Consider the following 13,796-nt stretch of genomic DNA (forward strand, 5'->3'; position numbering starts at 1 on the left):
TTTTATTTGTGTTTTATTTTTTTATTTGTTTAAACTTATGGCTAGCCATGGTGTCTGCTAGCCAGAAGTTGAGCTGCTTTCTGCTGGTTTATGGACAAGACGTGTAGCTAGAGCGTGAGGCGGTTACACTTCTTGACCCTTACCTTAAACTCGCATTCTTTAGAATTTGCAAACCTAATTGGTAGAAGTTGTGCATTTTTTTTCTCTTTAACTTAGTTCTCGTGTCCCTCAGGTCACCCCCTGCGTGGAATGAAGAACTGCTTCTGAGTTGTGGTTTCATGTTGTGCAAGGGTGTGGTCGGTTCCTTGGACTTGGTGTCGATCCACTTGGCTTCCAAACAGCGCGTCTTCTCCTTCCTGTCCCTGGCCTGGGGCTTCGTGGCCGACGTGGACATCGAGAGTGAGAAGTACCGCCACGTCGGCGCAATCCGCTTCCTGATGGGCACCCTGGTGCGCCTGGCCACTCTCCGAGTGTATCAGGGGAGGTTGGCGTACCTGCCTGTGAAGGAGAAGTCGGACCTTCCTTCGACGCCTCAGCTCCCCTCGATGTGCTCCTCCCTCCCCTGCCAGCTCATCCCAAACTCTTCCCCGACACACAACCTGCATCGCCATTGCAATGCAAACTCCAACCAAAACACCATCAGCAACTCCTCCATTAATGCTAGAAGAGTCAAAACTCCCTGTGATGGCAAAACCCGAGCGCCCCTGGACTGTTTGCTACCTGGACTCGACCAACCGGTCCCAGAGAGCTGGACCTCTGTCAAGGCGGAGGACTTCGTCTTGGTCCTGGCAATTTACCAGTCTCACCTGGCCGAGGACTTGTGGGCAGTCCCCGGTGCCATGGCGGACGACGGAATCATCCACCTCTTTTACGTGACTGCCGGAATCTCCCGCCCCGCCCTCCTGCGCCTCTTCCTGGCCATGGAGAAAGGAGCACATTTAGCATGCGGCTGCCCACACCTGGTCTACGAGAAGGTGCAGGCGCTGCGGCTGGAGCCCATCTCTCGGGAGGGTGTGATCACAGTGGATGGAGAGACGGTAGAATACGGGCCGGTTCAGGCTCAAATCCACCCCGGACTGGCCAGACTCATATATGGATGAAGGCAGATTATGTTAATCCTCTGTCTGGAAAGCTTTCAAGTTTGGCCTTTTCACTCAGTGTTGATCTCTTTATGCTGTGTTTTCATAAGTGCCAAAGACATTTAATCAGCCTCTGAGAATTCCTCTATTTTTCTACTGAAAGAAGTTGTCCTCTTTTTTTAAACCCCCCATACCCGTCCCTGCTCCCACCTTTTGGATTCAGGGTCCAAGCCATGGATTATTGTCCTTCACTGCTGGCTGGTCCCAGCGTAACTGCTTGAGAGACTGTGTACACCATAGTGAGATCCTCACACATTTGTGTAAATTTACTATAATGTATGTGCGCGACCGTACATGAGGAGCTTTGGCACATTGTTGCCATGGCAGACGAGTGCATTGTGCACTCTGTTCTCATCAGCGCCGCACACATGAAGACAAGCACACTTCACCATCCGCGAAGATTCTTCGGGGAATAACTGAAGCCTCTGACAGCGCAGGAAGACATCCATAGGAATAATTTGACTCATCTTGGTGTATTTTATGGAAAGAAACTTGGACAAAAGTAGACCTAAACATACAGTGAGCATCAAATTGTCTTTACTCTGACCTCGCTCATCTGCCGTCTTCATTAGACTGGAGGGACTGAACCAGCGTTTCTCAACCTTTGTTGAGCCTAGGCACATATTTTACATGAGAAAAATCTCCCAGCACCCCATCAATTAAAAATGGCACCAAAGTGGGTATGCAGGTATGTGTAAATTTATGTACTGTACCTTATGCCATCTATTTGGAACAGTACAGGAAGTCCTCGATTTACGAATGAGTTCCGTTCCTATGCTAGCGATGTAACACGAATTCGCGCGTAAGTCGGATTTCACCGTTAAAGTCGAAATTTACGGCGAAATACTTCTGTTACGGGTATTGTCCCACGTGATTGTGACAGCAAGCTCAGTGTGTGTGGGCGTGTGCGTCGATGTGTGAGTGAGACGGGACTGCGAAGGAGGAAGGAGTATGCGCCGGTGCGAGTGTGTACAGTAGCAACTGTAGTGACGTCGACCGGGGAAGAGTAGCGATTAGTGGAGGACCCGTGGACGTTGAATGTGCAGAGGAGCTAATAAAGCCTTTAAAGCAGCAAATCTGTGCTTCGTGCCTTTATTGTTGCCGCCACCCAGCTCAGCTGTGCAACGAGAGAAGGGAGTTAACCGCTGCGTCTCCCGACCACGGTCAGATGACCACTGCAGGAAAGGTTAACACTTCGTATAAAGAAACTAAAATACATTAAAATAAAAAAATAAGATGCTTTGCTTTACCATTACTGCTGAGAGTGTGAAAAAAAGGAGGGCGAAAAAGGCAAAGATACTCCCCCCGCACAAACACAGACAAGCAATAAGCAGAAACACTATGGTGCACAAAGCAGAAACACTATGGTGCTGGGACAAAGTGGCCGACGAGGCACGAAGTCGAAATGTTGTAGGTCGAGTGCGTCGTTACTCGAGGACTTCCTGTATTTAATTATTTTGCCCGTCACTATACATCGCTGGAATAGATAGATAAACAAAGACACATTATTGTAAAAAAAATAATTTCGGACCATTTGAGTGAAATTGTGCACAGTGGGCGGCTGGTTAGCTCATCTGTCTCACAGTTCTGAGGACCCAGGTTCTAATCCAGCCTCGCCTGTGTGGAGTTTGCATGTTCTCCGCGTGCCTGCATGGGTTTTCTCCAGGTATTCCGGTTTTCTCTGACATCTCCAAAACATGCATGGAAGATTAATTGAAGACTCTAAATTGCCCGTAGGTGTGAATGTGAGTGCGAATGGTTGTTTGTTTATACTGTATGTGCCCTGCGATTGGTTGATGACCAGTTCAGTGTGTACCCCGCCTCTTGCCCAAAAATAGCGGGGATAGGCTCCAGCATGCCTGCGACCCTAGTGAGGATAAGCAGTACAGAAAATGAATGAATGAAATAATGAATCAAGTGAAATTGGATAATATACTGCAGCACATCTGATGATCTCTCATGGCACACTAATGTGCCGCAGCACAGTGGTTGGGACTCACTTGACTAAACACAAAAACTCCAATCACCCACTCTCCCTTCACTTCATAGGCTCAGATGAACACACACACACACACACACACACACACACACACACAGACATACATACACAAAAAATGTACACTGTATGGACAAAAGTATAGTATTGGCATACGGGCAGTGGTTCAGTCAAGCATTTGGGACCCCCATGAAGAAAAACATCACTTTTGGCCTCACCACTTCAATACTGCCTATGTAAATTACTATTTTCTAGGGGCCCTTTAAATTGTCATCAATTTTGCCCCTCCTTACAGCACCTCTGTATTTGGGGCCATTACTCTCCTGCAGGAAATAAAAATGGAAGATATTTTCTTAATCTTTTCCCCTTTTACCTGCTATATTAGCTTCCGCTCTTCTGGGATGCTATCTTGAAGAAAACATGGTCAGTGATGTTGAAGAGAAGGCCTGGCTCGCAATTTTGTTTATAGGTCATTTGATGGAATTGCAGTCAGGGCTTTCCATACAAAAGAGCCTCTGTCAAACAGTTACCATAAAGCTGTAAGCACAGTTGTAAGTTGATTGAAAGACTCTAAATTGCCCGTAGGTGTGAATTTGAGTTCGAATGGCTGTTTGTTTCTATGTGCCCTGTGATTGGCTAGCGACCAGTTCAGGGTGTACCCCACCTCTCGCCAAAAGATATCTGCGATAGGCTCCAGCACGCCCGCGACCCTCGTGAGGACAAGCGGTACAGAAAGTGGATGGCTGGGTGTTTAGATTAAATAATCAGTTGATTAAGAGGTGTGTGTCAATGCTTTTGTCTATATAGTGTGGTCTCTAGTATGGTAAACTACCACACATATATCGTCTGCTCTTAAGTTTTAATATTGTACCTGCCCTCCTTATCTTGTTCAATAAGCAATCACCTAATGTGTCCTTACTCGTCAGCTTTTCATCTGCAAAAAAATACTTTTTTTTTTTTCTTTGAAAAGTAACTTTTGGGGCAATGGAGCAGCACAGGGTTTCACGTAGGGTCTGCTGTGTTCCATTTAGAGAGGCATGCAATCAGTATGGGCTGGAGGGATATGAGCACTGTGGTCTTTTGGCCGCAGTTGTTTAGCCTTGGGGCGTAGGAGAGGGTAAATGTTAATATAATCATCATTGCACTCATCTACACACACAGACATGCACGAATCATGTGTATGAATGGGCCGCTGACCACTCTACGCACAGGTATTCGGCAGCTGAATATCATCATGCAGCGATAACGTCTTGGCTGACCTTTTAGCCAAATTGTTCTTTCCTGACGCTGCAGATTAAAAGAAAACAGAATTATGCCAAAACCAAAATGTCAAACGTCAACATTCGTGCCTCTAATTTTTCTGAGTGCATGACCGTAACCTCCAGTGGATCTAAAAATGTCTACACATCCCTGTTTGAATGTTAGTTTTTTTGTGATATAAAAAATGAGACCAATATAAATCATTTTAAAATGTTTACCACTGTTAATGTGACCTATAACCTGTACAACTCAGTTGATTAAAGAAAAAAAAATTTAAATAGGTGAAGTAAATGACTAAAATTAGATTATCTCCCATTTTTCCACGTGTTTGGAATTTGATTTTATTTTTTATGGGAAAGAAGGTTGAATATTTTGGGGCCATAATTTGCAAAATGTTAAATATTTTTGGCGTAACACAAAATCATCACTAAAAGAAAATCCTGCCTACATTGAAACAAGGTGGTGGCAGTATCCCCGCCTCCTGCCCGATGATAGCTGGGATAGGCTCCAGCATGCCCGCGACCCTAGTGAGGAGAAGCGGCTCAGAAAAAGCGGCTCAGAAAATGGATGGATGGATGGATGGATGGAGATTTTTTGGGGGGTGAGTGAGAGTTTTTTGGGTGTTTCGAGAGTTTGGAGTGTTTTTGTTGTAGTTTTTTTGGTGTACGTGAAAATGTTTTGGGTGTGGGTGAGTTTAGTTTTTGAAAGTGAGTTTTCTGCTGAATGTGAGGTGTGTGTGAGAAGTTATTGGGTGTCAGTATGACCCTTTTTTTTGGTGAATGTAAGCGTTCTTTTGGGGGGAGGGGTTTGGGTAAGTGAGAGATTTTTGAGTGAGTGATGGATTTTGGTGTATGTGAAAGCTCTTTTGGTATTTAAGATGTTTTTTTGTTGAGTATGATGGGTTTTTCGTGTAAGTGAGAGTTTTTATGGTGGATGTGAGGTTTTTTTTGTTAGTTTTTTTTTTTATAAATGTGAGGTTTTTTTGGCATGTGTGAGGGTTTTTTTGGGTTCATATGACTTTTTTTTTATGTTTATTTAAATATTTTTAAATATTATTTTTGGCCTATACAGCACCTCGTATTAATGCAGTGAAATAATTGCACACCTTTTTTTCCCCTGGCGCTTTCACTTGAAATGTACATGTATATTGCAGCATAGCTGAAGTAGACTTCACCTAAAGGCATCGTCACTGCAATCTTCTTTTCTTCTTTTTTTCATTATTATTATTATTATTTTTACATTTTATTTTTAAAAAGGTAAAGGGTATGTATGGATGGCAAGCTATGCAAATGCACCGTCATGGTTACACACGTGAGGACCGAGGGTTCCCCCTACTGGATGACTTACAGTAACTTGTGCTCTCTAAGCGTTTTGAATTATATAATACACTCCCCTCAGACAGCCACTACATTCACGTCTTTTTACTTAAATCATGAGAGGATTTAGCACAGTTGTATTAGAATTTGATCCCCAAAAAAGCCAACAAGAATTTTATTGTATTGTAATTTACTGCCAGATATATTTACAAGAGCCTAGAAGCATAGAAAATACAAACTAATACTCTTGGTAGGATGTCGTTGCACTACTTGTGGTACTCTATGATAAATTATTCCACTCCCTGCTGTAATGTAGCATCAGTCTGAACACAATTAGAATGACTAGGGTCTTTGTCATGACTTTTTATACATAATTTAGGAGACGTCTAACTGAGTTATGTGCAGAAATTAGGTCAAAACTTACTGGTGCAGTGAGGTTTGTTGCTAGATTTTAAGGCTATAAAAAATATAATGTATATCTTTGTGACTATATGATGCAGTAAAATGAACACAATGCTGGACTTGAGATCTCATCTGTGAGAAACCTAGTTATAAGCCTGAAATTATATCATTAACAAATGCAGTAGGAAAGTAATTAATTTAAAAAAAGTTTTTTCATTAAATGTGTTGGTAAATGAATATTAAATGCAGTAAATCTGTATGCTGTTGTTCATTAATGTTTTATGTTGGTTAAAACAATAAATTTTGTAAGACCTGGAAATTTTTGTATTGAATGTGATGCTGTCTTAAATTTTTACAAAGTAAATTTGACGGAAAGGAAAGGAAATACAGTTGGGGAAAAAAATTACAGATACATTTTTATTCAGTTTTTTTTTTAGCCCTCACCACAGAAGTAAAATGAATAGACAAAATAATTCATGCACAAACAGTGGTTTGTATGTGTATATATTGGTCTGCCCTTTACATTGTTTGTACATAACCTTTTACGTTATTGGAATTTTTAGATTTGTTTTAGACTAACCAAATTGGATTTAAGTCGAATAGTATACTGTAGTGTAATAAATGTTACTATTATCATCAAGTATATACTTTCATTTATTATTATTATTATTATCATTATTCTCATCAGAATCAGAATCATCTTTATTTCCCAAGTATGTCAAAAACACACAAGTAATTTGTCCCGGTAGTTGGAGCCGCTCTAGTATGACAACAGACAGCCATTTAACAGAAAATACTTTTGGGACATAAAAACATAAATAATAATAGTCACCGTCGTTGTTGTTGTTTTAATTTAATTTTATAAAAAAATTTTTGGGGGGGGTCCAATGTGTGACTTGTGGCTAGTGACAATATTAATGCACAATTTAAGGTTATTCTATATAAACACTAAAATTCATTTACAATACATATGATTTACTTATATATATTTTTTAATTGTCCTATGATTATGAATATGAGTGTCAATGGTTGTGTATGTGAACATACGTGTACTGCTTACCCCGCTAAAACTCCTCCAATTATAACCAAAAGCAATATTTTAGAGTAGTTGTGGTCCTCCACAGGTAGAGGACGCTAGTTGTCCGCTCGTGTGGAGACTGTTATGTACCCTAATGTCCTCTCAGAGGAGACAAATACTTCTTGAAATAGTCGTAGTGGTTTTTGTGTGTGTGTGCGTGAGTTTTAAGTGTCATTATTTTAATAGTGTATAACGTACTTTTTCTAACCCCAGCTAAATGTATTAAGTATTCACTTGGGACAAGACTACTTTAGTTTAACCAGATTCAGCTGACATATAACAATGCTAATAGCTAAAGGCTATTTGTGTCAAATCTTCTGGGCTATTCCAACTAACAATATTGGAGACAAAGGATGGTGGAGACGAGGAGCCAACGAAGAAACCAGGTAAGAGGAAACGCCAAAAATTATTAAACCTGCCACATGAGGAGAACTTTCTTGCTGACAAATAGTTAAGGTGGAATATTAAACAAGACTTCAGCAACAACATGCACAAACAGAATACAACAAATCTGAGCCCATGAAATAGCATAAATGGAGCCACCACATTTGAATCTGGATACAGAAGTCTGTACGAGTATACATACGTATTTGACTACTCTTGAATGGGGAAATGCATGTGCATAAACTCCAATCCACAGCCATGCATTGCTCCACCTTGTTGCTTGATAAACTGTATAATGCAATATAATACCATAAAATGCTTGGCAATTAGTTAAGTTTGCTGTTTCGTTTTGTTGTTAAATAGGCTCTTTATTATTGTGTTTAAGGCTTCACTCAGAAACAAGCAGAAAACAGTGTTGCAGTGCAATGATCACTGATTAGCTGTGAGAGGAATGTATGAAATTTTTATTATTACTATTAAGAATAGGGAAATAATTTTACAAGGTTTCCAAATGAGTAGTTAAAAATTGTACTGATGAATATCCTCAACAGATCATCACCTTGTGGGGAATAAACAAAACAAAGACTTCGCCTGAGACTTAAAGGAAAACTAATCCCCCATACGTTGTATGTGCCAGCACTAGTGAAAACACAGTACTCTGATTATTATTACATTCGTAGAATAAGAATTAAACGCGAGTGTGAATGTTTGCCGATATGTCCCCTGCGAATGGATGGCGACCAGTCCAGGGTACCCAGCGTCAAGAGGGATAGGCGCCACCCTAATTAGCGCGACAAGCGCTCTAGCAAATGGAGTGTTCCTTGCGGCATTGGTTTACTTCAATGTCATTCTAATTTTGAAACAGCATTTATGAAAGAAACAACCTGAAGTAAATTAATTTATTCCATGCTGAATCATAAAAACAATGAACTGATAAAATGGATAAAACTAAATGAAACGAAAATAAAGTAAAACTACTCACAGCCTTTGAAGATAAGAGAGAACGAGAAAGAGAGGTAGATAGATTGGATGGATGCATGGATGCACGAGGTGCTCTGGGAGGTCAGTACTGTGACGTCTCCTGTCATCCTTAAAACCAGGATAACCTTCCTGAATCCCATAAAGTTAAAGTAGTGGCAATTTTTGAAGTGGAGCACGATTAAAAGGGATGTCTGCTCATATTTTATTTAGCGTCCCCAAGCAGTTGTTAAAATATGTCCAGGTGGATTCTTCCAGAAGCTTCATGCCACACCTGTTTTTCTGTGGCATCTCCCTGTACACCAGCTACAGTATGTCACTTAAAGAAATGCATGAGGATGGAAGTGAGACACACACCTGACTAAACTAATTAATTTATTGGCTGTGTGGAACGAACCCATAATCCCCCCTGAATCTTAATTATTTGGCATATCAAGGCATTGTGGACAGTAGAAGTGGTCGCTGTTAAGGCTGCAAATACTGGTAGCACATTTTTCTTCCATTTTAATTTCTTGCAGGAGTGTAATGACCATATACTTTTCTCCATATGAGTTGTAGTACACCGTGTCTCTGAAGTCTAGTATACTTCAATTAAGAGGTTGTGTGAATGTGTCTCCAACAGCTACCTTATTGTCATGGGAAATTTTATCTTTGCAGACATCAGCAGTTAGTGTATCTGACCATGCATACAAACCCTTTTTCACTGTCTCTGACATTCCACAGTACTCTGTGAATTTGTCTGACCTGTATGAGAGGTCAGCGAGGGACTGCATGACTAGCATCTAAGTGTGATACTGAATTAAGATTCATCATGTTGAGAAGCAAACAGGTTGACTGTAACCAGTTTTAACTGCTGGAGACTTCATTAGGTACCCCTGCACCATCCAAAGCAATGTTTCCCAACCTCTTTTGAGCCAAGGCACCTGAGAATGCTGCTTCCTTTTGTTTGGTTCTCATTCTGTAAACAGCCAGTAAACCTACACCTGACGACCTGAGTGGTCTAAAGGTCTCATAGGGAACGAAAAGGTCTTGAATATATTTGGCTCCATGACCAGTTTTGCGGTGCAATTGGAAGATATTTAAATCTATTCTTTGACTCACAAGTAGCCAGTGTAAAGATTTTAGGATCAGTGTGGTATGGTCCAGTTTCCTGGTACCTGTAAGAACTTGAGCAGGAGCACTCTAAGCACCACCAGCCATACGTTAGGGGAAGGACATGGTCTTCATCAGCCTGAGCAACCATCCCTGTGGACTCACACATGATGATGATGAGGAGTATGTCCTTGTGGCAAAGTAATGGCACCAAAATGGTCTGTCCGAAACGTGACAGCTTCCTCTTGTATGCACCCCTCGCTGTGAAATGAACACATCTGAACTGACCCGTGTGTTTACTGTATATGATCAGAAAATTTATTGAAAATCAAATCACCGACAGGACTGAGTGAGCATACGCACACTCATTAAAGTGTGACTTATTAGACATTAACTAGATGTCATGAGTAAACTCGTTCGTTCGTTTGCACACACACCAGCCACCTAATCCATATCATGTATAAGAGAATACGTGTGTATCCAGTGATAAAGTGTTTGTTTTTATTTATGTCTGTGTGTGTGGTTGTTGTATCATCACCCCTCAGGATGCGGATATGCCCGGAATGAAGCACTTGGAGGGCCCAGTTGAATGGATGAATTTACAATAAGACCTAAGACGTGTGTGTTCTTGTCTTTATCTTGGTGTGGCACAAACCTTGACATCCCACCTTTATTGTGTGGAATCTGCTTTGGTAGGGGTTTCTTTTCCCTCTCTTATGTGTGTGTGTGAGTGTGTGTGTTTGTGCCTGATGGAGAAGCCAAGTCTCTCATCGCCATATAAATGGCTTCAGGGAGACGAGATGGTGCCATCCAAATGTGTATTTGAATGTGTACCGTGTCGTATTCTGGGAAGTGCCCACAATCATACAACCCATTCAATCATAAAAAATAAATAAATAAATAATAAAAATAAAACAAAAACATCCTCATGAAGCCTATGTTTGTGTGTGTCTGTGTTGCACTTAAGATAGAGCTATTAAGATATTTTGCACGATTAGAGGTTCTCACTGTTGTCCTCCCCACTCACGACACAGGTTTGACACAACTTTTTATCTGCCTGGAAATCGCTCCAACGACAGATGGCTTTTCTTGTTCTTTTCTTTTCAGGTTGTCTCTCAACATCAGTTCCAACAAATACCACACATACATACCGATCCCCACCCTCTAGCACAGACAAGAATGTGGTACTTGCAGATAACATAAGCTGTAGACAGTCCGTCTCAATTTTGCATCTGTTACTGAAATCCAATAATGGCCTGTTTTTTTTAGGGAGTAAATTTCTGTAAAATACACTCACAGCCACTTCATTAGGTACACTTCCTGTGTTATGTAGTGAGATCTTATACACGAGAGGTTGTACATTCTTGCCTGGAGAGGATAATGGCCAGTTTTGATGGATACTGTCAGAGGGATATCAATTTAACAGTATGTTTATGGTGTTATTAAGGGTGTAGTCTGCAGTAGTAGGGGACTGCATTGCATCATGCAGTCTTCTGTCCTTTTTATATTGGATGTACCTTTATTTAGGTACACCAACGGGCCAAATTATTACAACATTCAGAATGAGTATTGTTCCTGGAAAAATGGGGTAAAAGTCCAATTAAACTCAAAGAAAATGTGCTTGTTTTTCCACAATTTAATACATTTCTCAGATATCTTGATAAAACGTCTGTCATTCTTCGGTAAAAATACACACTTAACCGCCGCTAACCCCGCTGCCTGTTTAACGGTGTCGATGGGCATTAATTACTATGATGATCAGTGGAGCAGCTAGGGTTTTGTGACTAGGTAAGTGGCTACTGGTTCTGAAGCGGCCCAGACTGAAGAGAAAATACACTGAATTACACTTGTCAATTGGTACGCAGATTTGTTTGTGTGGTGCATGCAACAGACACATCACCAAACACAAATACTTCCCACCCCCACCTTCACCCAGCATTCAAATATGGTCCAGTTATCAGAAACTAACACTGATCACGCTGTTAGCTAATGCTAATCTCTCACTGCCAGCTGCGAATTGGTGTGGGGAAAGTACTGTACAAACTAAATTAGCCGAATTGTATTGGCAAAATTCAGAACGGTTCACTTATAGACACCTTTTCGGGAATGGGCAGATAACAATAGATTTACTTGGTTGTTTCATTTCACTGTACAAGCAATTAAAATGAAAAAAATTCCATAATATGTCCCCTTTAACAGTGACTGATATTCAAACAGTTCTTGAGGAACCCTGCTACGTGCTAGTCGGAACTCATCTTGGGTGAAAAACCCTAGATCAAATGTTTGTTTCTAAATCATAAGATGTCATTCTGTTCTATTTTTATATCTACTGTCACAAGTTATTTTTAGCCTGAGTTGTCAATACAATTAATCATGTTGCTGCTGTGAATTATACATTCACAAGACATTGCAGAAAAGACCAGACTCCAACATGTGAAAGTTTTTTTTCTTTTAATGATTGATGACAAAGGGCTTATTGTAATGTCTTATTGCCTGTGCTTGCGTCTCTCAGGCTCTGATGTCAAGTCAGTTTCTTTCGTCTCCTATCCATTTCTTTAGATAACAAGGGTTTCTCTTCCTCCCATATTCTTATCTATTGATTTGTGCATCTCAATGACTGCCTTCTCAAATTCATGCCTTCCTCATGCGGCCTTACTCATTTTGACTCTGTATTAGGAACCCAGACAAGTACTTCTGTGGTGTTTAATCTTGTGTCTATGTAACGTTGCATTTTTCTCTGATAGCTAGCTGTATTATCATGCGTTGGTGAGGAACTGAGCCATAGTGTTCTCACAAAGATAAATCTGTCTATGATTGTGTCTGTGCATGCTTACTTACCCCTATATTTTGCAACAAAAACACAAATCTTTCAATTTTATCTTCCTCTGGGTCCCAAAACATGCAAATCCAGGCTTGCATAAATGAAACCCCAGACATACCAGTTTAAGTTAGAGTGATCCTTTGAGAGGGCAAAGAGACAACTTTGCTGTCTCAAAGGAAAGAGGAACCTTTTATGCAACTTGCACAACAATTTAATTTTTTGCTTGTTGAAAATCCATCCATCCATCCATCCATTTTCTGAGCCGCTTATCCTCACAAGGGTCACAGAAGTGCTGGAGCCTATCCCTGTCATTGGGCAGGAAACGGGATACACCCTGAACTGGTTGCCAGCCAATCGCAGGGCACATACAAACAAACAACCATTCACACCTACGGGTAATTTAGAGTTGTCAATTAACCTACCATGCATGTTTTTGGGATGTGGGAGGAAACCGGAGTTCCCGGAGAAAACCCACACAGGCACGGGGACAACATGCAAACTCCACACAGGCGGGGCCGGGGATTGAACCCTGGTCCTCAGAACGGTGAGGCAGACGCTCTAACCAGTCGCCCACCGTGCCGCCTTGTTGAAAATATCTGATGAAATGTTAACAAAAATGCGGTTCCAATATACATGATCATTGATAGCAGAACGAGAATGGGACTGTGGATTAACACTGCAACCTTATTTGACCAGCATGGTTAGAGCGTCTGCCTCACAGTTCTGAGGACTGGGGTTCAATCCCCAGCCCCGCCTGTGTGGAGTTTGCATGTTCTCCCCGTGCCTGCGTGGGTTTTCTCCGGGAACTCCGGTTTCCTCCCGCATCCCAAAAAACATGCATGGTAGGTTAATTGAAAACTCTAAATTGGCCGTAGGTGTGAATGTGAGTGCGGATGGTTGTTTGTTTGTATGTGCCCTGCGATTGGCTGGCAACCAGTTCAGGTTGTACTCCGCCTCCTGCCCGATGATAGCTGGGATAGGCTCCAGCACACCCGCGACCCGAGTGAGAAGAAGCGGCTAAGAAAATGGATGGATGGATGGATAAATAAGAAGGTGTCTGAGACTCTTGGTACATCCTGCCCCCCAGTTGCACCACCTGTAATGTTTTCCTGAGGGGAAAAAAACTGGAGCGTCTATTTGAGGTGCGGAAATGTTTAAGTCATTCAATGGCAGCCATTTCATCAATATCTTCAATGGGTTTATTTGTCCTGCAAACAAAGTCTGTGCAGATCACCACTTTCAAACTTGAGAGTGCCAACTTGCATGCTGTTGCTTGTATCGGTAGTCTTCTCACTAACAAGTATGCCATCTGTACATAAACTTTCCGTAA

General features: G+C 41.4%; 1 protein-coding gene across 3 annotated transcripts in view; it reads left to right on the forward strand.

The window, feature by feature from the left end:
• Nucleotides 1-6,493, forward strand: part of LOC133414499 (sphingosine kinase 1-like) — a 29,354-nt gene extending 22,861 nt beyond the window's left edge. For all 3 annotated transcript variants that reach the window (XM_061699895.1, XM_061699896.1, XM_061699897.1), the window contains one exon: nucleotides 233-6,493. In XM_061699895.1, the coding sequence (XP_061555879.1) occupies nucleotides 233-1,100 (868 nt within the window). In that variant the 3' untranslated portion in view covers nucleotides 1,101-6,493. The remainder of the gene's footprint in view (nucleotides 1-232) is intronic.
• Nucleotides 6,494-13,796: the final 7,303 nt, after the last annotated feature.

Source organism: Phycodurus eques, chromosome 16 (assembly GCF_024500275.1).
Source record: "Phycodurus eques isolate BA_2022a chromosome 16, UOR_Pequ_1.1, whole genome shotgun sequence".
Lineage (NCBI taxonomy): Eukaryota > Metazoa > Chordata > Actinopteri > Syngnathiformes > Syngnathidae > Phycodurus > Phycodurus eques.